The sequence below is a fragment of the Urocitellus parryii genome, chromosome 4 (genome assembly GCF_045843805.1).
Source record: "Urocitellus parryii isolate mUroPar1 chromosome 4, mUroPar1.hap1, whole genome shotgun sequence".
Lineage (NCBI taxonomy): Eukaryota > Metazoa > Chordata > Mammalia > Rodentia > Sciuridae > Urocitellus > Urocitellus parryii.
This window is the reverse complement of record NC_135534.1, coordinates 39,782,834-39,810,333: the sequence shown is the minus strand read 5'-3', so window position 1 is coordinate 39,810,333 and position 27,500 is coordinate 39,782,834. Positions and strand designations below refer to the sequence as shown.

General features: G+C 33.1%; 1 protein-coding gene across 3 annotated transcripts in view; it reads left to right on the top strand.

Annotated features, from left to right (window-relative positions):
- The window catches only part of Luzp2 (leucine zipper protein 2), a 477,121-nt gene that overhangs the window by 212,698 nt on the left and 236,923 nt on the right, over nucleotides 1-27,500 (top strand). For all 3 annotated transcript variants that reach the window (XM_077797695.1, XM_077797694.1, XM_077797696.1), the window contains 2 exons: nucleotides 2,610-2,691; nucleotides 16,707-16,769. In XM_077797695.1, coding sequence (XP_077653821.1) covers nucleotides 2,610-2,691; nucleotides 16,707-16,769 — 145 coding nt within the window. Of the gene's footprint in view, nucleotides 1-2,609; nucleotides 2,692-16,706; nucleotides 16,770-27,500 lie in introns of those variants that run through there.

The window sequence follows — 27,500 nt, the reverse complement described above, 5'->3', positions numbered from 1 at the left end:
ATGTATATATCACAGTGAGGGAGGTTTTTTTTTTGGGGGGGGAGGGGTACTGGAGATTTAACCCAGGTGCCCTTTACCATTGAGCCACATCCCAGTACCATTTATTTATGTATTTATGTATTTATTTGTTTATTTATTTATTTAGAGACAGGGTGTCGCTAAGTGGTTAGGGCTTTGCAAAATTGCTGAGTCTCGCCTTGAGTATGCCATACTTCTTCTCAGCCTACCACGCTGCTGGAATTACAGACATGTGCCATCTTGCCCAGCTTGTATGGTAGATGTGTTTATAACAAATATATCTTATGAACTAATTTGTTTTAAATGTTTATATATGATTTAAAAATGAAAGTGATTGAAATAAAATGTTAAAATAATAACTATTTAACACATTATTATAATTTTTAGCTGAAAATATAGTTTTATTATATATCATTCAGTTTTTTATTAAGATTTGAGTACTCAGTTCAACATTTACATTCTCACTTCCCTCCTCCCTTCCTTCCATCTTCGTTCCTTCCTTCCATCTTCGTTCCTTCCTTCTTGTTCCTTAATAGATATAATGTAGTGACTCTAGAGTTCTAGCACAAAGCTTCTGGAATATAATTCTACCACCTTTCTATACATCAGTTCAATCTGTAATATGATACCATAGTTTGATTGAGGCTTATAACAATGCCTTGCACATTACAGGCCTACAGTATGTGTATATTTATATCATATTATATCATGTTTTTATGTATATGTTCATATATATATATAATGTATAGACACACGTATAATATATATATATATATATATATAAATACATACACATATATATATATAAAATGCCTTGAATACTCTTACTAAAAAATATTGACTATAATAATGAAATCCTAGCTTTAAGTGTCCATAGGTGGAACAAATCTGACAAATGAAGTCAAGTGAAGCCTGTAATGGCAGCTGCAATGAAAAAATGCTCTAAGCAAAGGATAGTAAAGCATATATACATAAATTATATATCCTTAGTCAAGCATATATAAATAAATCATCTTGGAACCAAAGTGACTATAATTATGTTATAACTTGTCCTGTTTATATTTGCATTGCCAAAGAATGTCCAATTTCATTTCAATAAACATACAGAGCTATTTCAAACACTAGAAATTTAAATGAGGATCTAGGAGTTCTTAGAGCAGGAAATCTGGGAGCATTATGAAGTACTGCTAAATGAAAGAGTAGCTTGTGGTTGTGTGAGACATGGTGCTCAAGGATGAACAGGGGATAGCATTGTGCTTGTGACAATGATTTAACATTTATTGACTAATTCTTTCCAGGGTATTATTTTGAGAATTTCGTTTACTTTTTTCATCTAAACCTAACCACAAGCCTATAATATAGTCGTATCATTGTGCCCATTTTATGGATGACGAAACTAGTTCTGAAAGGTGTTTGTCCAAGTGACCAGAGCTAGATTGTTGGCATTTGATCGGAAATTTTAAACTGGTTTGGGTGCTGATAACACTAAAAAAGTTTTCTGTTTATTGTTGCTATTAATTTGATGTTTATTTCTCTAACCAAAAGTGGTGTGTCCCCCACCACTAAACCTCACTTAATATTTGGAAGTCATAGCTTGAGCAATAAAATCAAAACACACCAACACAATTCATTAGACTTATGTGGCTACATTCTAGTCCTTAAGAGGAATGTACAATTAGGGAAATATTTCTACTTTATCAAAGTACACAGGGTACATATGTACTTATGTCTTGAGATGAAGTTGGTATGAATGTATAGTCATGCATTTCCTTTATTTTGCCCATTAAAGAAAGTAACACTCCATTCAGAATTGTCTCTTTTTACTTTATTTTTGTAAAAAGTCTTAGGCCTAATAGCAGATGTCTAAAGCACAGCACTATAGAATTAATCAATTAGAGGCATCAGAAGGGAGTGGTGATTTTATCCTATCAGAAAGTTTGTGGTGACTTTTCCTAACCAGCATGTTCACACCCTGGCATGCTGTCAGTAAAATTAGCTTTTCAACTCAAATTAATATATTGATTTGGTTTAACACATTATGTAGCTCACTGATGATTCACACAGTGGGATTCTCATAAAACATAATAACACAACAATTTTCTTGAAATACAGCTTACTTTTAGCATTTGCATAGGAGAGAAAACCTTTTATTTCCAGCATATTTAGATATATTCTATTTGTGTAACTATAGTATTATACAGTTCTGGTTATCTGTTCCCTAGATGTGGGTAGATTGCAAACCTCTGTTTAGAATGTACATAGAATGAAATACAGTAGATGGGGTAGAGAGAGAAGATGGGAGGGGAGGGGAGGGGGAATAGTAGAGGATAGGAAAGGTAGCAGAATACAACAGTTACTAATAGGGCATTATGTAAAAATGTGAGTGTGTAACAGATGTGATTCTGCAATCTGTATTTGGGGTAAAAATGGGAGTTCATAACCAATTTGAATCTAATGTATGAAACATGATATGTCAAGAGCTTTGTAATGTTTTGAACAACCAATAAAAATAAATAAACAAAAAAAGAATGTACATAGAAAATAATGGAATTATGTTATATCTCCTTTTTGCTATTTTCTACAAAAACTAGAGAAGAAATGAAGTCTCTCCAGGAGGCCCTACAAAATCAACTTAAAGAGACATCTGAGAAAGCAGAGAAACACCAGGCTACTGTAAGTGTGTTCTTCTTTGTCCCTTTGCTTTAACGAGCGAAATTGATATTTTCTTTTTTTCAAAACCACTATGGAAAAATATACTATATAAAGTCAAAATAAAAATACTATAAAGAAGCTTCAGTCATTATAATTGGATGAATACTTGATCATCATTTATTCCAAGAAAATATTACTGTTATATTAGATTCTTGGGGGACAACTTTTAATCTTCTTTTATAGATAATAATCCAAGGGACAGAATTCAGCAAACACCCTAGTTCAGACTCCACAACAACAGCTTTTGGATTTGGGAGTGAAACTGACTTTGAAGTATTACAGTATCCAGATTCTTAACTAATACCCCACACCCACTGAAAGAAATCTCTGAGGCAGGCCCATAACTACTGCCTGCTTAATCAATTCTGCAAGTCATTCATCTGATATATGCCAAAGCTTAAAGGTTAAGTTAGTCTCCAGATCTTTTTCTCTCAAAATGATGTTCCCTTGACTCCCACATTTCTGCTCCTGAAACTACTATAGGAGGAAGGTGCTTCTGAGCAATTCTGAAAGGGAAAGTCCTATCTTCTTGCTGACCCACCTATGCACCACTTATAGGGATTTTTTCCAGGACCTCAGCCTATTCTACAAGATAGTATTCTCATAGAATATATGGTGTTTAATAAATGCTAAGAGATCTGAAACTACTATTGAAAGAAAGTTTATTTTTTACTATTCCTGAGAGGAATAGCAAGCTGTAAGGAAGATGGGTTATAAGGCAAAGGGAAACTGTGGGCAGGAGACTTGATTATAGTTTCTGAGGCAATGCGATGGTGAGGCAGAGTAGGGAGGTTTAGGATTGCCAGTTTGAATTATTTCAGTAGTCTCTGTGACATGCAAGCTTTCACAAGTTGTGGTTACCTAACTCTGAGGTGATTAGAGTGGGAATCTAGTGGCCCAAAATGTTAAAGCCCAAGAAAATGGATAGTTGAAACTGCTTTTTTCTGGATTGATGGTTTTGCATTTGGAAAAAAAAAAAAAGTGATCCTAGGAGGAAGACTCCCATCAGACTCTAATGAGGAGGGTAGGTAGATAAGGCAGACTAACTCAAGCATATCATGGGATTGTTCAGAACAAGGTGGAGTCCAGCACATGAGTGTAGGACCAAACTTTTCCTGGACAAACTATATGATAAAGCATCAATCTTACAGAAATTAGAAATATGGTTATTGTAGAATCTCCATTCTAGGTCAATTATCTGGAATCTCAGGTCCTCTAAACACCCATCCAGCCTTGTATTTGCAAGGTTTCTTTAAACAACTTTGATTAGATTGAAGCTTTGCTTCTGAAATTCAGCTCATTCTATCACCTGAGACACCTGATCCCTGGGAATAGTGTTTCTCATAAAGATTGTTGATGTACCTAGAAACAGAATTGTTTCCTTTTAAGGACTTACTGTTATCTGTTCTGCCCACCAGTAAGGACAGACATATTGATCCTTCCATGTTATGTTAACATTCAGTGCTTATTTGTAATAAGGCTTAGTGATTGGTTCTATGTAGAACAAATGTTATATTAAAAAATAGACAAGTTTCTATCATTGAAGATGTGCTTATTTGTAAATAGTGTATTGCTTGTTTGAAAAATAAACCAGTGTACAGTATTTTTCTATTGTACTTTTGAAAAACATTTGGTCTCATTATTTCTGTTTTAGCTGACGAATTATATTACATTTAGAAATTAACACACATACACACACAAAATAGGCAAGTTTTCAGCATCTGCGTGATGATCTGTCCTCTCCACACCTAATCAAATTACTGAACAGTGCCACAGTCTGGCTGGGCACAATTCACGAGCCACTTATCAAGCAGAAATGAACTTTATGTTTAGAACACACACAACGCACCACAAGAGCTCTTCAGGAATTCCCTCAGAGCCCAACTGCTACCACCGGCTTCCCAGGAGCCTCTCAACCCCCGACTCCTCCTGCTCTTGAGGCCAATTGGCTGGGTCGCGTGATTGGAGCCAAAAGAGTCCCCCAATGAGCAGTTCCATGGTCTGAAAGGGCGGGGAAACAGCCCAATGAGCATCACCACAGAGGAGCCAATCAGCTGGCAGCTGGAAGTTTGCTGGGGCCACGGTGAGCCAATCAGCTGGAAGTTTGCTGGGGCCCCTTCGGCTGTGGCTCTCAACAGAACAGTTCAAATTGCAATTCTATTTATGCCTTGACCAATCATATTTAATCTGGACTTATCTGATCCATATATAATTTGAAAACAAATGACAGCAATAAGAACAGAAGTGCTCACCATGTAGTATTTTCTCATATCCTCAAAACAAAGCCACATTAGGTTTTAATTTGTTGATGTTGTGATGTTTTGTTCTTTACTGAAAAGTAAAGAACTCAAAAAAGGCAAATCTGTAGCTTGCATTTCCATAGCTAGTATTCAGAGAATAAAAAAATTCTAGTGTATTATGTTCACCAAGGTTCAAAATGAATAGAGTTGTAACTTTTGAAAGAGCATAAGCCCAAGTTAGACTATCCAATTGTGGAAAATGACAAAGAGTGCTCAATTGGGAAGCAACAGAGAGACAGGACAAGCTGTGTCACCAAGTCTTCCTCTCAACAGGCTTGCAATGCCATCATTATGGGTCAACATCAATACTTCAGGGTTCGTCTCCTTCACTCCACTATTGTCCTAAACCAGAAACACTGCAGACCCTCAACTAGGCTTGCATTTCAGAATATGTATGTTCTGAGTTCAAATTCCTAGTGGGCTAATTACTATGCAAACTTGGACAAATTATTTAACTTCTGCAAATTTGCTTTTTGATCCAATTTAGGAGGCAAGTATCATTAAGATAACAAAGATACTTCCCCCAAAATTATATATGACATGTAGTACATAGTAGACATTAAACTAATACCATTCCCATACCTTTCTTGAAGTTAACAAAGGTACACATCTGTTCCTTCAACTTTTGACAAAATTGAAGTAAATATGCATTACTAGAGCAACAAGTCCCAGAAGAAATAAAAAAATCACAAGTGGCAACTCCAAATAGAGTCTTTCCTGAGATTATCCAAGGTACAAATGTAAAGAAACTGCTTGTATTGTATTGGGTCTTTGCCAGGAGAAGACATAAAAGGATAAACTATCATGGAGAAAAAAAAATGCCAGATTTAATTTCTAGAGCTTCAAAGTTAGATTTTTTTTTTAAGTAGGAGCCATTCCTTTTGCAGTACTGTACCCCTAAAAGATTATCAACTTGGAGCATTCTGGGACAAGAGGCTGAAAAATATCTTCACATATGCTATGGTGTTACATATGCTGGGACGTTATTCACATCCCAGTGGAGTGAACATCAGACAAAAAGTAAACTATCCAATACAAAGAAAAAAATTTCTAATTGGCCCAAATTCCAATAGACTAGAAGTTACAATAAATTAAAAGATGTTAAATTTACCAATACTATAATTTTTTGTTGTGAAAGGGTAAAGTTTCTAAACTGGAAAGCTTGAATGTAAAAGATTAGGTATTATTAAGTTACTCTGTTACACCCACATTCCTGAGATAGTTAAGACAACACCCTACTGGCCATTTAGCCTAGGGCCCTGTGCAGTTCCTCACAGGGCCCGAACCAATCAGTTTGAATGTGTAACCCGCTTACGAATGACCAATCACCCTCGCCCGCCAATGAATGTGCCAATCACGTCTCAGAGTTGTTGTTCAGTTTCCCCGTGCCTCATGATGATTTGTTCTGATGTATGCAAAGACTCCCGCCCTCCCCAAAAAGTGTACTTAAGCTCTGCTTGACCTTTGCTCTGGGCTCTGAGCTGCGCTCCCTTTTTGAGTGGGCACAGAGTCCCAGCGCGCTGGAATGGATCCCCAATAAATCCCCTTTTGCCAATTGCATGGAGTAAGTCTCTTGTGTGTGGTCTCTCCCTCTGACATTCCGCCGGACCCCCCTTACAGTTGTTGTTGTTTTTCTTTTCTTTCTTTCTTTCTTTTTTTTTTTTTTTTTTTTTTTTCAGTCCTGGGGATTAAATTCAAGGCTTCATGTATGAGAACATTTAAGGCCAGAGCTCTACCACTGAGTAACACCTAACCCCATGATATAGTTTTCAAAAGGAGGCAAAAGAGTTTAAAGGAGGAGAACAGGACAGTTTCATATATGCTATAATTTTTTTTAAAAAAATGAAAATATCATGTACTTAATATAATCAAGAAAATAAAATATGTGTGAAACATCATGTGAAATATTTAACAATTTATATTAATGCCTAAAAGCAAACAATTGAAAGAACAAAGATAAAAAGCAAAGACTATGTATACTAACAAAAAAAAATAAAAATAAAAACAAACTAAAAAGTCCAAATACATGTTTCTACCTTGAAATGCAGGTTAAACATCCAGCAAAACAGAAATAAGAGGGGGAATGCCAAAGTAGATGCACCAAATATTTAAAAAAATATATTTCATAATTTTAAACTACTACACAAACAGGGAATCTCCAACAAACTTTTGACATTTTGGGGGCAAATCATTTATAGTTATGCTATAGAAAAAAATTGTTTAACACATAAATGAAGTTCTGTTAACTCAAGAATATTAATAGTATGTATAATAAGTTATTCAAACCCATTGGAATAAAGGTAATAATTTTGTAAGATTAAAATAATTCCTTAAGTTTAGAAAATATATAACACATTTCCTAATAAACTTTGCCTTAAAAAGAAATAATAGGCATTCCACCTTTTGGGTCCCCTTCTTCCTCCGGGAGAAGTCTTTTCTGCTGTCCTTTAATAAAGCTTGTACTTTCCACTCTAAACTTGTCTCTGCGTACTTCTCTGGTGTTATACTTCAGCATTCGAGGAAGCCAGGACTCCTCACCAATAACAGATTGGATGTTCCCCACTGAGATCTACACCGAGACCACCCATCACTCAAATGGCCCTCCAGCTTATTACTTCTCAATCGGACTTCTATCATGGACCACTATCATGGACTACTCGATAGACCCAATTTTTAAAAAAGGGGAACTCCAAAACTGCTTGCTCAACACCGCCCCCTTTTAGCTGGAAGAAGCCAGAATGGTCATTGCCGTCTTTCCTTACAGCACTAAGGAGTTCCCAAAATTAGAGGGGAAAATGAAGCCAGATTTAAAGATAGGTAGTTAGTGTAGTTAGGTAAATCGGGTCTAATATCAAGTAAGATAAATAAAATGGAAGCCATTATTGAGAATGGAATCTAGGAAACCAGAGCAGCACTTGGGGAGATTGAAATGTTAATGCCCCCAAGGCCCCAGGCCATCCCAAGGAAAAGTTAACAGCTCCCAGCAAAGATGGAGATGCTAATCCAAAACCCCTTCCTGCCCAGATTACTCCTTCAGCCCACCTGTCCCCCACCCTTTGGACCTTCCCACCTACATTCCATCACTTGCAAGATAACAGAACAAAGGACAGGAATGTGACAGGAATTTGGGAAAACTGAAAGTAGACCTTAGCTATAAAAGAGGACTACCTTCTCCTTCCATGGATTCCACCATTTGGTCCCCTTCTTCCTCCAGAGAAGTCTTTTCTGCTGTCCTTTAATAAAGCTTCTACTTTCTACTCTTAAAAAAAAAAAAAAAAGAAAAGAAAAGAAAAAAAAGAAAGAAAGAAAGAATAAAATGCTGCAAAACATACTGAACACTTAAACAAATGAAAACAACACAAGCCAAGGTAACAGTGGGGAAAATAGTTAAATTGGTTAAATATATTTATTAGGAAATATTAAAGAAAAATATAACTCAACAAACTGGTTAAAAAGCAAAATGTCAAAATCAGTTTTAAAAGAAAGAAAGAATTATAAAGTTTGGACAATAAAGCAATAAGATAAAACAAGTAGGCACTTAGGGTGTATGTAATTCAGTGGGGGAGCCCTTGTCCAGCATATGTGAGGTCCTGGATTTGATTTCCAGCTGCAAAAACAGATAGACACGCCCTCCCCCCATTTTAGCTGAGTTCTTCAAAAGATTATTATAAATAGAGTATTCAAAAGAACAAATGAGAATAAAAATAAAGACTATAGTAAAGTAATGAAGAAAGAGAAGAGACTAATGAGAAATAAGAAGATTGAAGCAGTATAAAAACTCTTCCAATAAAGACAAGCCCAAGTCCACATAAAGTAGCTTTACTACTTGATCTCATCAGACATTTATGAGAAAGTAATAACAATACTTTTTAAGTTATTCAAAAGAAATTAATATGAAGGAATTCTTCCAAATATATTCTTCAAGACCAGCATTACCCTGATAACATAACAAAGATATAAGGGAAAAAGGAGACTATCAGCAAATACTCTTGATGGGCTGTTTTAAGCAGTTTTTCGTCTATACTGACCAAAGGACCTGACAAGAAGAATTACAGGAGGAAAAGTTTATTTTGGGGTTCATGATTTCAGAGGTCTCAGTCCACAGACAGCTAGTTCCATTCCTCTGGACTGAAGGTGAGGCAAAGCATCCTGCGACAGAGGAAAGCAGGTCAGAACAAGGCCACCAAGAAGAAGAGACTCTTCAGGAACAAAATGTACACATCAAAGTCACATCCTTAATGACCTACCTCCTCCAGCCATACCCAACGTGCCTATATTTACCACCCAGTTATTTACCGTCATCATATTAATACATTCATTGTTAAATATTTTATAATTCCATCATTACCCATCTCAGCTTCCTTTCATTATCTCACACATGAGTACTTTGGGGACACCTAACACCTAAACAATAGATATGCCATAGAAAAAAATAAACATAGTTGTAAAACATAGTTATAAAAATCTGTAACAAAATGCTAGCAAATTAACCAATAGTACATTAAAAAGATTATTCGCAATAATGAAGGGGATTCCTTCCATGGATATAGGGATGGACGGTTTGCATATACAAGTCAATAAATGTAGTACACCACATCATTTTAAGAAATTATAGATGTTTGATAAGACAGATATATTAACCTGATATATTCAAAAATGCAGAAAAGGCAATTGATAAAGTGCCCTTCATGGTAAAATGCTGAACAAGGTAGGTAGAAGAGGGGCAGACCTCAATACAATAAATACCATTCCTCTAAGGAAATGGCTGACACTGACTGAGTAGGGAAAAGCAAAAGCTTTCTTTCTTAGATTTAGAATGTAACAAAGGTATCCACTTTTACCACTTGTATTCCCACAGTGCAGAAAGCCCTAGCCAGAGCAATCAGGCAAGAGAAAGAAAAATCGGGCATCTAAATCAGGAAAGAGAAATTCAAATAGTCACAGTATGCAGGTGACATGAATATCTCAAAAATTCCATCCTAAAATATATTAGAACTAATGATGTAATTCAACAAACTTATAAAATACAAAAAGCAACATAGAAACCAATAGCAGTCATATAAGCCAACAGTGGATTATCTGAAGTAGATATCAAGAAAGTGAAAACATTTACAATGGCAACAAATTATCTATGGATACGTTTAAAACTAAGAAGTGTAATGTCTTTATGATGAAAATTATAATGTATCAATGAAATAAATTGGAAGAGGACACAAAAATGGAAGAACATCTTGTGTTTCTGATGGCAAGAACCAATATTTTCTAAATGACCATAATAAATCATTCTGAAGATTCAATATAATCCCTATTCAAATAAAGATAATACCCTTTAAAGATCTATAAAACACAATCCTAATATGGAAACAGGAAAAAAAAATCCCTGAATAGCCAAAATAATCTTGAGCAAAAAGACTAAGACAAGAGGCATTATACTACCTGAGTACAAAATATACCACAATGATCCAGTAATTAAAAAAAAAATGATACTGGCATAAATACAGACATATAAACCAAAGGAACAGAATACAGGTCCTAGAAGTAAATCCACACATCGACAGTCAACTGATCTTTATAACAGTACATGTACATTATAGGTGGAAATATAAAGGATGCACAGCCATTATGGAAAATTATATGGAGGGTCCCCCATCATTTAGAAATAGAACTACCATATGATTCACTAATCCAACTAATTAGTATGCATCTCAATGAAATGAAATCATGCACACCAATGTTTATTGCCACCTATTCACAACAGGCAAGAAAAGGCAACAACCTAAATGCCTGTCAACTGATGTAGGGTTAAAGAAAATGTGGTACATAGATACAATCGAAAACCATTAGGCCATAAAAATGACTAAAATCCTGTCATTTGTGACAACATGGATAAAACTGGATGTTATTGTGCTAAGTAACATAAGGCACAGAAAGACAAGTGTCATTGAACTTTATTCATGTGAAATCTAAAAATGTTGATCTCAGAAAACTTGATGGCAGAATTGTGGTTACCAGAGACTGAAAAATGTAGATGGAAAGGTTGATCAATGGGTACTGAGTTTTAGTTCAACACAGGCAAGAAGTTCTTCTGTGTTATTAGACAGCAGATAACAATAAAGAACTGTATAGTTTAAAAAAAGCTAGAAGAAAGAATTTGAAAATTTTTACCATGAAGAAATTATAGATGCTTGTTAAGACAGATACGTTAACCTGATATATACATTATATATTATATACTTGCATTGAAATATCATATTACTCTCTTAATATGTAAAATAATGTTTATGTAACTTGTTAAAATAATTTAATTGAAAAAAATAAAATAAGTTGCAAAACAGAATAAAAATAGTTATTCAAATTTTATAATATTGAGTAAAAGAAGAAAAATAGCTATGTTCACAGTTCAAATTAATTCATTAAAACAGTGTCCACTGAAGTTTTGAAAATCTCCATTAAAGCTTTAGATAAACAAACATTTTCAAAATTTCTGCTAGAGAAATGCAGTACTTGAATAGGCCAATATACTTAGAAATTTAATATATGAAAAGATGTCCTTTTTCCAAACTTTCAAACTGTAGCATGAGAAGTATTGTTTTTTTTTTTTTTTTTTTTTTTTTTTTTTTTTTTTTTTTCTTTTTTCAGTACTGAGAATTAAATCCAGGGGTGCTTAAGTCAAATCTTGAGCCATTTTTAATTTTTTTTTTTTTTTTTTGAGACAGTATCTCCCTAAGTTGCTCAGGACCTCACTAAATTGTTAAAGCTGGCTTTGAACTTGCAATCTCCCTGCCTCATCCTCCTGAGCAACTGTAATTATAGGCACGGACCACTTAATAGTGATTCTCATCTGTATTTTTAAAGACTAATCATCTCTAATATATGCAATATTTCCTAGAGAAGACAAAAAGAGTTAGAACTCTGATATCACTTTATGCACATGTACATTTACGATTCCAAAATCAATAAATGATAATATGCCTATACTCAGATATATTTTATAATGACTTTTTGATGTAGAAATCCCAAATAAACAAATCTAAGAATGCTTTAATATATTAAATATTTTGATCAATGAATGAAAGCATCTACATGTAAAAGAAATTATACTGTTCACTTTGGAGAAATGTGCTCTATATTTGAATTGAATAAATGATATCTTCTAATACTTCAAAGTTTGAAAGTTTTTATCATGAAGTAAGTCCAGAAATAAATAAAATATATATTTTTTTATAGATTTCACATACAAAAAAAATATGTAAATTGCGATTGTTTCATGTTTTTCCTATGCATTTAGTATCCAGGAGAAGATGAGTTTAATACTATTGAGATTATTTTTTGAAAATGTGGGTAGACTCAAACAGAATGCTTTGTGATTTGTATTGCTACATGAAGACACTAAGTAAGGATTAAATTATACATATTCTCACCATTGTTATTGTTGTGAGTCATTACTAATTATTTTACTGTTTAAAAGACTATAGTTGTAACTGAAATTTGCATAAGAAAGAGATTAAAGTAATTGTAATTGCTTTCTTTCAAATCAGGAGGAAATTTGGCTTTGTTTCTACAAATATTTTTGTACTATTTTAGATTTTTTGCTGACTTTGATTAAATACCAAAGGCTATGCTTTTTCTCCCATAAAAAAACACATTTTTTTTTTTTTTGCAAATTAGGTTACAAATAACAACAGTATCTATTTAAGTCCCAAGTAAAATAATATGAAGCATAAAGGCAGTCTTGTTTATTAAATTATAAAAATATAAAAAAGATACATTTCTAAATAATTTAATTTTAAAAGGGTAAATCTGTCTTTATCTAATTGTTTATACATGTTGTTTATGAGGACTGAATAATTATTTTTATCCCTAAGCCAGTAATGAGTGACAAATCTTTCAAACTTGTCTTCTTCATGGAAAACTATAGCAAAGAAGAAGGAGCTCTCAGGTGTAGCCAGAATAATTAAAGATATTGATGATCATTTGATGCATTTCATTACTCTTGTTAATTTTTATGGCTTAACTTGTCTTAAGTGAGACATAATTATTCTAAAACAAACTTACTTTAAAGCTTTTATTCCTATTAAGCAAGAAGTATTACTGTGCTTCATTCTTTATTCAAAGTAGACACATGGTATTTCCCATCTCTGAAAATTATTTTGTAACTATCTGCTAGGGATGTTTATTTCTCCAAGGATCTTATATCCTTCTGGGATTCTACCAGTGATTATAAAATGCTAATGCTTTTAAAATATTCTGAAATTTTTTTGGTCCTGAATAAATATCACATTCTCAAATTTTTATGTCAATATTTAATATTTAAAGAATTATAGGTCTGACAGAATATTTTCAGTATACTCTTCATTTAATTGAATTTTTAGTTATGGAAAATTTATACTGAATAATCCCAATATGTGAAGATTTGTGGAAAATAATGCTACCAGTAAAAAAGTAGATGACTTATATAATTGAAATGTCTTTCACTAGTTCATTGCTTAAAGACAAATCAGCAATATATAGAAATTTTCTGGTTCTAATAAAATTCTTGGGTAGAAATAGATGTAAAAATCTGTCTGTAGGGAGGCATACTGTACTGCATGCATATCTAATTTCAAATTGCATCAAGTTCTTCCACATAATACCTTTGTTTTATCAACTGACTTGAGCTCCCTACCTAATTAGATAGTAAGTATGACTAATGATTTGGGTTGCTATCATTATCCTATAGTTCAAATGTAACCTTAAAAATTGATATAGTGGACTGGGGATATAGCTCAGTTGGTAGAGTGCTAGCCTTGCATGCACAGCGCCCTGGGTTCAATCCCCAGAACCACCAAAAAAAAAAAAAAAAAAAAAATTGATATGGCAAGTGTTATATACATGTATGAATATGTCAGTCAATCGAGCTAGTTCATATATACTTTTAATGCACCAATTTAAAAATTATAGAAAAGTAAATATGACCAGAACAGTAGATATAAGCTAGTTCTTAAACTCCTCCTGTTTTATGTGTACTTTCACCATCATAGTTGTTTGGGTATGGGTTTTTGCTATCATTTTAATGAATAGTCATGCATTCTCTCCATGCCATAAAGGAAAGGATGCTAACAGTTATGAGGCTTCCAATTGATCTTCATGGAAAACTAAGCTCAGGAGTCAGAAGTGATAATTCTGTCAGGTGGTTCTAGAGCTACTGCTGCTCTTGAAGACATGAAAAACAGGAATCCACTGATTTTCATTCTTGTTGTTCTGTACTTCAATGACTCAGCTAATTCTCCCTGCTTCTTACTATCACTCTAACAACTGACCTCCTCTGCTCATTATTTGTACAGTAATTGACTTACCACAACATCTATATTAGTCTACAACATTCCTTATCTGTTTCAGCTACAATCTAGCTAGTTCTCTCTGGGGTCCTACTTTAAATGTATCAAAATAAATCTAATATGCCCAGATTCTATTTTGGAGTCAGAATTTGTGCTATACTTCTTCTTTGCCCTGGAATTGTCATATCTAGTGATCAGGAAATGGAGTTAATGGAAGCAATGAAGGACAGTTGCAGATGCCAGAGATGTTATCCCCAACATAGAACATTCAAATCTTAACTCTAGACCAAGGACACTCACTTATGGGCCCCAAGTATGGCCACATACTAGTATACTGTTATATATAAAAAAGAAAAATAGTATCCATTTATTTAAATGATTGTAGTTATGAATGGTTATAGTAATAGTCTTTACTTTGATTAATTCAGTAATTTGTACTTTTTACTAGATTACTATGATGACAAATTTATCATCTACAACAAATTAACTGGTTTTACATAAAATGAACATAGATATTACTCACAAATATAGACTTTAAATCTAAAGAACTTATGGAAACTTTAACACAAAAAGGTGAAATATGTTTTTCATGGAGCCATATGCAATAAATAAAATGGTCAAAATATGCATGAGAGGAACAATGTGCATCAACTTCAAGGATAGTTATTACCTTTGGGAAGAATAAATGAAGGAAAATTAGGCAGAGTTTTAATAGTATTATAACAGTTTCTTTATGAAATATCTAAAGAAATTGGACAAAACATTTACATCTGCATAAGGGTGGGCCCACAGGACATTTCACATATTACTTACTTTTTTGTGTTTGAAATATTTTATAAATAATCAATTTTTAAAACTATGTTTATGGTGAAAAGTAACCCTCTTTTAAACTTTATTTCCAGCCCAATGACTTATTTTGCAGTCCAAGATAATACATACAATGATTCCCTTTCATCATTCTAGGAATCTTTAAAGCTATCTTTTCTAATAGATGAAGTTACTGGACATTAGAAATATGGCTAGTCCAAAGACAGATGTGCTATGAATGTAAAACAAAAATTAAATTTAAAATACAGACTACAAATAAAGAATGTAAATCTGTCATTAAAAATCTATTATGGGGGCTGGGTTGTGCCTCAGCAGTAGAGCACTTGTCTAGCATGTGTGAGGCCCTGGGTTCAATCCTCAGCAGCATGTAACAATAAATAAATAAAATAAAGGTAATGTGCCCCACTATCACTAAAAAATAAATATTTTTTAAAAAAATCTATTATGACTGGAAGCACAACAGATCACTGGTAGAATGTTTGCCTAATATATACAGAGCCCTGGGTTCCATCCCCAGCAACACACACAAATGCATTAAATGTACAAATAATAGTATTTTAAATCTACTGAATGAAACATATCAAGAAAATCAATTTCACCCATTTTCTTACTTTTTAAAATATGTGATTACCATAAAGCAGTAAATTTGAGAAATTAAATGATTCATCAACTATCATGTCTTTTTTTAACCATTATGGACACTCAGAGATTATAAAGACTATACATTTTATAAAAATCCTAAGTACTCAGGTCAGATAAAAATGCAATATCTATTCAAATAAATACACCTGGAATACAACCTTAAAGTTGTAACTGTAGATGCTAACAATATGATCACCAAGAGAAAACATCACAGTTTCTTAGATCCAGTTTATACAACATTTCATACCTTTATAAAAGGTAGATCACTATACATTTGCTCTCAAACTTGGGCACAGGACTAATTTAATACTAGAATGTTTATGAAGGGAAATTCCTAGGTTACTAGACTTGACATAAGAATGTATTTTCTAAGAACCATTTTTTGTAATATTTTTGTTTTTATTTGTTCTTTTTAGAGATAGATGGCAGTAGAATGCATTTTGACATATTATAAATATATGGAGTATAAAGTACTCTAATTAGGATCCCATTCTTCTTCTTGTACATGATGTGGCGTTTCACTGGCTGTGTATTCATTTATGAACCAATTCATTCTACTCTCTTTCCTATTCCCATCCCTTCCCTCTTCAATTTTCTAAACATATTGTTTAGCAAAATAAATGAATTACAGTTGTAATATGCATGGTTTCTCAACTTTAAAAAAATGAATTTATTGTTACCTGAGAAAGAATATTTTCATATAATCCTTAAATATATGTATTAATTGAATAATGAAGCTTTTGATTAAGAAAAATTTTAATTAATTATTCTTTTTCAATATTTGATAACAAAGGGACATTCATTTTATTGTACCTGAAAATAATCAAAAATAAAAAAAACATAAAAATAAATTTTGGATGGATCTACATAATATTGTATTCATTTTCAGATTAACTTTTTAAAGACTGAAGTGGAAAGAAAGACCAAAATGATCCGAGACCTCCAAAATGAGGTAAGATTTATATTTCAGGAACATTTTGTATAAATCACAGAATACATACAAATATGCACAGAAATTTGCTACAAGTTTGGAGGTTTGATCACATGCTGACTTGACCTTTGACTGATGAATAAAGGCGAGAAAACTTGAGGCTAGAAATTTCAAATAGTGAATAATTTCCATGATTATATACATTTGATAGTAGTATTAGTCTAAATTTCCCAGCTCATTTTTCTAATTATATTTTGTTAGGCTGATATTAAAATTGATTTTTATTTCATGAATTTAATGGTCTCTTAAATGATATCATAGGCACTGAAAAAAAAGCAAGGAGGAATTTGGTTGCAAAAAATAATCTGGAATGTAAAGAGCATTCCTGAAAAACTCAAATTCATAAACCAGCTATAATTTTTGACATAAATGAGCTATAACCACTCGCATGATAAATTTTAACATATGAGGCCCTGTTACCATGTTTTTCTTGTCTTTTATTATATAATTACTGTTTTTCTGATTTGATCACCTTTTTTATTTCCATTTAAGTGCAATTATGCAATTCTGATCATCAATTACTAAATAGTAACAAATCTTATTTGAATAATTCCACTAACTATGGCCTATTTTGAATCCCAAATAAATATTTTTTAGCACACATTGTTCTTCCTTTCTTCCTTTCTGTCTTCATTATTATTCATTCTTTATTCCCTCCCTCTTGTTCTTTTCCATTACTTTTATTTTTTTCTAGATATTTTAAACAGCAAATGAACTTTATTATTTCCAAATGGCTTCCCTCTTGGTATTCAAACTCAAAAATAATCTTTGATATTTGGTACCAATATTCTACATTTATACCTGGATTATGACTTTAAAAGACTAAAATCTGGAAAAGTTGTACAGAAGATTAGAAAGCAATAACAGTTCAACTTTGTTTTAATGATTCTATTGCATTTTAATTTTGTTCCTAATGATTTATTTTTTGCTGAGTCTTCTCAAGCAAGTGTTCTAGGATGTACACTGTATTTTCTAGATTTCTTGACTAAGGTGATAACTTTCAGCAGATCAGAGTTATCAGAATATCGAATATTCTGGATAAATACCTGTTTATTAGGGTACAGTTAAAGCTCAGTGAAAGATTAAATTACTCAACTCAAAAAAAATAAAAGTGAAAGAGGAGAAGGAGGAGGGGAAAGAAGAAGAAGGAGGTGGAAGAGGGTAAGGGCCGACCGATAATTTAAAGCAAGGTAAATGTTTAAAACAATGTTAAAATAAGCACTAAAATATGATAAGAAGTGTGTTTGCAGGTGCACACACATGCACAGACACATACACACAGCAATAAGAACTCAGCTACTAGAGAAGTGGATTTTGGGTGGGTTCATTAGTATTTTTGTAAGTAATATCAGTTAACTTCTAATCTAAGATGTTTTTTAAAACTCTAATATTCAATTTAGGAAAAAGAATTTTGAAAAATAGAAGTTTAATTTATTCCTAGTAAGTAAATATAAAGACTGATAAAATATTTTGTTTTACGGGATCACTTTATAGAGAAATTCTAATTTGATACTTGTATAGACTTAAAGAATTTTGAAAGAACTATATCCTCACAGAGGTAAGATCTGCTTAATATAAGTTATATAACTAAATTTACTCACGTTTACTTTCATGATATTGAAAATCTATGGGATATAAACTGATAACCTCCAAACAATCTTTAAACTTCTTGATAGAACCTAATTCTGGACACATATCAATTTAAAGTTTAAAATTCTCTTTCTTAACTTGAATGATTACTTGAATGTTTGTGTTTATTATTTGGGCAAGTTGTCAGTGTGGTGAGAATGAGGAAAATTTATTAAATAAAATAATTGATCCATATTCTCTACACTGAAATTATGTGGCTATGAAATATATCCAGGAGTAACAAATGAAATAAATAAACTTATTAAACAAAACAATAGCAAGCAATTGAGACAATAGAGGTATAAATAGATATCTAGAACAGAATTGAAGTCTATGAGTGACAACATTTGAATTAAAGTGTTGGTAAATTCTCAATACGAGACTTTTGAAACATTATTAAAGAAATTAGCTTTTTTTCCCCATAGTTGAAGGCATAAAATGCACTTTTACATTAGCTACCAGTAGTTTAGATTTTAATATTTAAGTTATTCCTTGGAGGGGAAAAGTTTATTCAGACTATAATTTTTTAATGTAAGGACTTCATATGTAAGAAAACCTCCCAGTGTTCTCATCCAGGAATACCTATCTGGAACAGACTACACAGGAGTCTGTGCCCCAGAGATTCGTGGAGTCAGAAATTATAATTGTAACTGGGAAGAATACAGACAGCAAAATGAAGATGAAAGAGGAAAATAATTAGTGGGTTTTTTCTTCTTTACAGGGGGAAGGGAGAATAATGGTACTGGAAGCTGGGTGAGCTCTGAGTACTTCATCAGAGCATTGCGAGCATATACCTCTGTGTTCACCTTTTTTCCCAAGAGCATGACTTTTAGCCTCTGAATTGGAATGCTGTTACTTATGAAAGCTCTACTGAGAACTAGGTGTCTTCAATTCTCAGTTCCTGGGCCTCTCCTCTTGTTCAAATTCTTTTTTATGGAACATTCAAGTCCAAACTACTCTTTCTCAGTTTTTTTTCCTTGCAGCAAATTAGCAATTAATAAAGGACAGAATTATATAAGTTTTAAAACTCATATTTCCCCTCAGTATGTTAAGATTTGAAGCAATAGGGTCATAGCCTTGTAAAACTTTTGAGAATTTTTTTAAATCAATAAAGAACTCAAGAAAAATAGAAAATTTATAGAAAAGCCTGTACTTATAGTGGGATTTAGTGCTTTCAAAATTCCTATGCTTTACACTGCACCAAGATATCTGGCTAAACTGTGAATAGAGAAGATTCTATTAAGATTTTTCATCTGCATGAAAACAAGAGATGAATGAAAAATCCGTCTCAGATTTTAATTTTTATGCTAATGTGCTCTATAAGAAGCCAATTCCCTCCAGAATCTACATCTTAGGACACTAAATCCTGAGTTTAAGATGAGATTTTGCTTGTATGTTTATTTGTTCTGTTGTTGTTTTTGGTAATACTACATTTACAGATTTATACAATAAGTGGTTTTTACCAATCCTATTTTTTCCCCTCAAACTGCACTTTCTGTGTGCAATTTGCAGAATGTAAGCTTTCCCATGAAGCAAAAAAAAAAAATGTTTTCCATTACTTCTTAATCTATGCCTGTTGTTGTTGTCTTTGCAGTGCAACCCAGCTGTTAAAATGTAAACTGAGGCACAATAAATATTTTAAACAGCAAATTTGAACAGCCAGTAATTCGTGAAGTGTGCAACTCCAAACCAGAAGTGACTTGGAGCTCCACCAAGGAAGCTCTAGAGAGAGGATTTTATAGGACAAACAGAAGTAAAGCTAAGAAAATATTAGATTGATTACAGTTATACAGTTGCCTTATATAGCTATCCCCTTAGAAAATCTCTAGTTTTATAGTTATTGGTTAGTTTCTTCTGATTGGTTAAGCTTGAATTTTCTTTGATTTAATATGAATTTTTATAAGAAGTGGTTCCAGTTAAGTTTTGTTCATGTTTGCAAATCAAGCAAGGTTAAGGCCACTAATGAATCTTAACTGGTCTTGTCTGCTCAGGTAGCCTTTAAAGCCTGATCTCTGTTTTAATTCATTTTAACACATTTTTTACATGTTTACTTCCAATTTTTTATTTGGATATCATAGGACAAAATTTATAGGAACATTTCTTCCCATAAAAAAATAAAATAAAAAACAAAGAAAAAATTCAGTCTTCCTTCCCTGACTTCCATATATCTGTTCACTGCATCATCTGACATAGTCTAGCTCATGCCCTGCAAAGCTGAGATTTCATTTTGAATTTTTACTTTCAATTCCCTCTTTCTCTATCATCACTTCTAATTTTCTGGAGTTTCATCCAATTTTCTGCTGGGGTCAAATTAGTTTGTTTATAATGGTTTTAGATAAAAGAAAGGCTCCAGGAACAAGCAGGCTAGTATACAAGGCACATCAGGCAGTGTGACAAACATCCTTGATAAGTTGAAATCCCTTAATGAAAGAATTGAGTTTAACAATGTTCAGGACATTTTATGGGAGTGCATAGCAATGTGTGAGGGAAAAGGGGAGGTTGAGAAAAGAGAAAGGCAAGGGGAAGGAGAGGGAATGGAAAAGAGGGAAGACAAGACAGGAGATATATTTTCCTCCATTCTTTCCTATGGTGGTAGTTTTTGTTTATTTGTTTTTTCTGGGTTTTGACTTTTTTTTTTTTTCCTTTGGGATGCATTCAAGATACTTCCAGGTAATGATGAAATAAGGAATCACTCTGAAAACAAGGCCAGGAAAAATGAATGTGCTTCAGTCTTCTCAGTGACGGAAATTAGGAACTCCTAAAAGCTACTTTCTTAATCAGCCTTTCTCTCTATTTCATGGTTCCATTTTTCTCTACTTACAGTAACATAGGGACCATAAAGTTTAATCCAAATTTGAGTTTACAATCTGTCACCTACAGCTCTTTTTATTAATTCATTTATTCTTCTTTTAAATTTGTTTGACATTTCTCTTAATTCCTGGGAAGAGCACCTTCCCATAAGTATCTCTGGGCTTTCAAATAGTGCCAAACCACTCTTACTTCACGTTCAAACATAGAAGAATAAGGAATAGGTTTGTGAGGGGTAGTATAGCAGTTAGTAAAATTCATGGTTGTGGCAAAGTACATGGTTAAGAAAGAAAATTACTTGTCCATATAGCTATTCCACAAAATTATTAGAGGAAGTGCAGTTATAGCTTTTATGCTGACCTTTAGGAAAAGCTCCTCAAACATACTTCTGACAAGACTAAAGAATGGGTCTCCTGTGCCAGATCCAGAAGTGTCCTGTCTGCATGGTAACCCACAACAGCAGCCTTGAGAACCATATAGCCTTAATGTCATTCACAAAGACAGTGGACCAAAGTTACCCTGGTTTCAAATATAACACATTTTTTAGAGGTATGTATTTTAAGGATTATGTCTGATTAGCAGAGCTTAAGTCATTTCTGCCCTAACACTGCAATGACTTCTGGAAGTGGAAAGAGCTTGCTTATTCACTTTTTATTTCTCTGCTTTAGTTTTTCATTGAAAACAAGGAACTGACTCTACAGAAAGCATTAACATTGTAGAAACAATGATCCAAAGATTGATAACATGTATAAACAGAAATTCTAAACAAAGTGTTATAGTGTGTGGCGTTAGCATCCAGCAGGCCATCATTGAAGGGCATTGAGTGATTAAGAAATATGTTCTGAGACAACTGCCTAAGCACTCAAGTGTGTGAATGTGTGTGTGTGTGTGTGTGTGTGTGTGTGTGTGTGTGTGTGTGTGTGACATCTCAGGTGTATAGATGGCAACTCGTCAAATTTACCTTGTGATTTTAATCTTCTTTTGTCTTACTTTTTTCACAACTGGATGCAGACTCCTTGAAATTAGAAATCTACCATAAATATGATAATTCACATTTTTTTCACAAGATAATAAACAGCCAGGGCTTTATATATATGCATTAAAAATAAGGAATGTATCAAATCTTCTTTTAATACTAATGAATTAAAGAAATATAAGACACAACTTCCTAATTTGGAATTAAAATCCAATTTGTTGATTGGCTAGTCTCTCCAATGGAATTGTTCTGAGACCCTACAAAATATAAAGACTAATATCAGGCAATCTCTGATCATGCTAACATAACAGGAAAAAAAAAGGTATATGTGCTTGTGTATATTTTTCTAGGAGGAAGGTGGAGATTCTCCTAGGGAGACCAGGACTGAAGTTAAAACTAATAAAGTATAAATACCACTGATGTGAAGAAAACTTGAGTAGATTTTAAGAACACCCATTTTGGCTCAACTCTCTTGGCCCTAAATCTCTCTAAAATAAATTATCCCATCTTCTTGCCTCAGCAAACACTCTGAAGTGAAGATGCTGGGATATTTCATAACGTGATAGAGTGCTTCAGGGTCATCATTCTGAAAATGAATTCTCATGCCTGCCTGCAGATGAATGGTTCTAACAGCTTAAGTCAAATACACATAGCCCAGGACATGCTCAAATGTCTTTAAATTATTTTTTTCACAGCTTTTTCACTTTATCCTGGTGATGTGGCTCTTTTTGAGTGAAGATTTAGGAAACATTTTGAGCAGCAGATTATTCAGATTTTTTTGTATTCAATATTTAAAATTTATTGTAACTCAATTGTATTAGGTCTTAAACTTCTGTAAACGGTACCTGAACTGGGTAACTTAAAATACAAGATGTTTGCCCTCTCACAGGTATACAGACATGTTCAAAACCTGCAGACACTCAGGTACATCCTCCCTCTGAAGGTTCTACAGAGTAATCTTTCCTTGCTTCTTCCTAGCTTTGGGTGCCTCCTGGAAATCTCTGAGACTCTTTGAGTGCAGTTGTGTCACCCTCTATTTCTGTTTCACCTTCACAGTGTATTTTCTGTGGATCTGTGTATTATTTTCTCTTATAAATATACCAGTTATTCATTTTAGGACCTATGCCAGTACAAATGAACTTTGAAAACTTAATTAAAATTGAAAAGAACCCATTTCCAAATGAATTCACATTCTGAGATTCTATGTCTACATAAAACTTTTGTGTATTCCCCAAACACAACTCAAATCATTTTTTAAACAAGAAAAGAGGCAGTAATTTATTTGGTGTAAGTATGCCTAGGGAAGTATTCAATTTACTTATATGCATGTTTTAATTTATTTATTTATATGCATATAAATATTTATTCATATATTTATTACTATAATGAATATATTACTTACTTCCTTGTATTGCCCCAATATTGAACTAGAGTCTAGAAAGATGGAAGTATTATGAAATTTCAGTTATACAAAATTCTGTCTGACCTTCAGAAATTTAATGAGAAATATTATGTAATATGTGACATATGTACCATGTAGATGTCAATCACTACTAAAATTACACAAAGCAAGTATAATACACAACAGATAAAAACAAGCATTTTTTGAGTAAAATTTTGAAGATTAGCAGACAATTTGCATTTACCCAATTTCTAACAATGTTGAACATTTGTTCGTATTTTTGGCCAATTGTATTTCTTCTTCTAAGAACTGACTGTTTTATTCATTTGCCCATTTGTTAATTGATTTATTAGGGTTTTTTTTTTTTGGTGTGTGTATGTCTTAAGGATTTTGGTTCTCCATGTATTCTGTTTATTAATCTCCTGTCAGAAGAGTAACTAGTAAAGATTTTTTTCTCACTCTGGTTATAATGGCAGCCATCAAGAATACAAACAATAATAAGGGCTTGAACGAAGGTGGATACTCTTTTACATTATTGATGGGATTGAAAATTAGTACAACCACTTTGGAAATAAATGTACAATTTCTTCAAAACATTAGGAATAGGGCTGGGAATATAGCTCAGTTGGTAGAGTGCTTGCCTTGCATGCAGAAAGCACTAGGTTCAATCCCCAGCATCACAAAAAAAAAAAGAAAGAAAGAAAGAAAGAAAGAAAGAAAGAAAGAAAGAAAGAAAGAAAAAAGAAAGAAAGAAAAAAGAAATAGAACCACAATATGACCCAGTTATACCCCTCCTTCATATTTACCCTAAGAATTAAAGTCATTATACTATAGTAGCACAATTCACGATAGCCAAACTATAGAATCAGTTGAGGTGTCTATCAATGCATGAATGGATAATGTAGTATATATACAAAATGGAGTTTGATTTAGTCATAAGGAAGAATAGAATTATGTCATTTGCAGGAAAATAAATGGAAGTTGAGATCATTATGTTAAGCAAAATAAGCCAAACTCAGAAGTTCAAGGGTAGTATGATTGTTCTTGTATGTGGAACTAGACAGGAAAACGGAAAAGAAAGGTCGCGGTGTGAACTCTTGAAAATTGAAGAGAGATCAGTAGAGTAAAGGGACAGGGGGAAAGAGAGGGTAGGTAATGAGGAAATGCTGGAGAATGATATGAGCCAAATTATTTTGTTATATTGTCTGCATATATTAATATATAATAACTAATCCCCCCATTGTGTATAGCTATAATGCAACAACAAAAACATGGATGAAAAAAGGAACAGATAAGGACAATAACCTGGGCACATGGACTGGCCACTGAAGGCTTTGATCAAATGGTGCCTGTGAAAGGAATGAAAGAATTGAAATGTATAGCTGTTCACTCAAAACCAAGAAAGCAAACATTTTTAAAGAAGTTGATATATGAAAAGTTCCCCTGTAGGTGAAGAGTTGTTCTTTATTGACTGGAAGAAATGGTTGCTTTTGGAGATGTGTTGTTTCTGAGTACAACTTCAGGTCAGCTCACTTTTAATGAACATGTTTGCTGTACCCTCATGAAGGCTGTATTAGTTATGAGCCGATGCTGGGGCAGCCAATCTGATCGATACAGCTGAAGTATAATATACAGAAAGTTAAATCTGAAAGGTGCCTTCTATCAGACAACTGTTTCTAAGAACTTTCCCCTTTGCGATGGCATGGAATTTCTACTCATCATTTCCGATTAAGTCAGGATCACAGTCTTGGGGTTATTTATGTTTGTCGACATAAGATTTTGTTTTATTTAGACTTGCTGTGCATCAATTTCACTCAGTACTGAGTACCTTCCTATTGTCTGGATATTTAGCTTGTATAAAATATTAGAAATAACAGATCAAGCAGTGCTTCTTGTCTCTCTACCTGCGTCCAGGTCACTTATTCTCTTTCCTGATAGAGGAATATCTAGTCATATTTACCATGTTTCAAAGGAAGGGGAAAGTATTACTCCTTATTCTTATGTCTTTTGCAAACATTTTATTTTTCTTATGTACTTCAAAGTGTTTTCAATTTAATTTGCATCAAAATAATGCATGAAAGACCCTTAGCACATTTAATCTCTCAACACATGGAAATAATTGTGAGCATATTTGTTATTTTTAAAAAATATTTTTTAGTTGTAGATGTATATAATACCTTTATTTTATTTAGTTATTTTTATGTGCTGCTGAGGATCAAACCCAGTGCCTCACATGGGCTGGGCAAGCTCTCTACCACCTTAGTAGTAGCATCCCCAGCCCCATATTATTCATCAATAAGCTGTGTTATATCCAAATACATAATATTTTTTAGTAATAACTCTAAACAGTTAAACAATCAACAACTCCATGTATTAAATAATAATACAAGGTAACACAGGAATATATCTCTTTCTCATTTCTAGACAGTCTTATTCCATCTTTTCAAATTCTCTCTTTTCAGGGACAGACCAAAGACCAACAACACATAATACACATTATACCATCTTAGATAGAAATAGCCCCATGGGACTAAAATGCTGGGACTATAGGTCTGGGCCACCATGCCTACCTACTTTTCGGTTAATTTGTAGTAAATACTAGTAAATGTACCAACCAACACTTGATCTAGACTCAGCAAAGATTTCCTTGTTGCATCGTCATACACAGTTTTAACACAAAACAATTGAAAGAGAATTAAAAGTTATACATCAGTCATTCAGTAAGGGTTTCAACCAAGACTTCCTGGCATAAGAGTTAATATTGCCTCCTTTTAACTAAACTTCATAATATGAATTATGAAATTATGTTCAGTCTTTACCATGTTTGTATTAAACCTAGTTTGAAAAACTCTTTTCCTTATTTTAAATATAATTTCCATGAACAGCTGAGATACACCATCTTGTGTCCTTCTGCCTCCAACTTTCCTCCTTCAATCTTGTCAATATTCCATTCACTTTGACATACTTAAAATGGGTTGATTATAAGATATTTGATAATGTTATCATATATGCCCTTCAAACTCAAAGAAATGTAGAGATATTTTAAGCTCTGCAATATTTTATCATTGTTGAAATAGGTTGAAGGTTAAAATTATATTTTATCTTTTTCAACCTATGACTGAAAGTTGCAGAAGGCAACACTAAGATGGGGCAATCTTCTCCTTCAATAGTTGAGACCTGTATTCCAGGAGGTTTTATAGCCACAGGTAGGAGGAACTTCAATTTCTGTACCATTTCACATTTTTCATAAAATGTAGACCTTTTTACACACTGTGGTGAATATCAGATACATAAAACTGGTATTAAAAATTTCAAATGAGCTATTTTATAAAAAGGTCCCTTTTTTTTTTTTTACATTAAGAACATCCCTGCCTCTGAAATCATATCCCACACATCATTTAAACTTAGCATTTCACATAAACTTCTAACCTCTTCCTTACAGAATAAATTTTTTAAAATTAGGTTTCTTTCTATGTGATTCTGAAATTTATTATGTATGAGAAGCACCTGGGGATCTTATAAAATTGAGGATTCTGATTAAGTGTGGGTCCTAACATTCTTCATTTCTATCAAGTGCCCAAGTGATCTCAAAGCAGTTTTTGGATACACACTTTGAATAGTCAGGCTCTAAAAAGTGGCTGTCAAATGCTGCTTGATAAGCAGGTGCTGACTGGCTGATAACAATCATTTCCAGAGCTTCCTTAATGTGTGAATTCCTAAAAGCTGTTTGGAGTCTATGATTCAGTGGGAGTGACTAGATAGTTGGCCATCTGCCTTTCTTAGATTTAGGTGAAATCATCCTATTTACTGGCAAAGAGTCACACAGATCACTGGCAATCTGTTGACTCAGTGACTCCAAAGATCTGGAAAGGAAAAT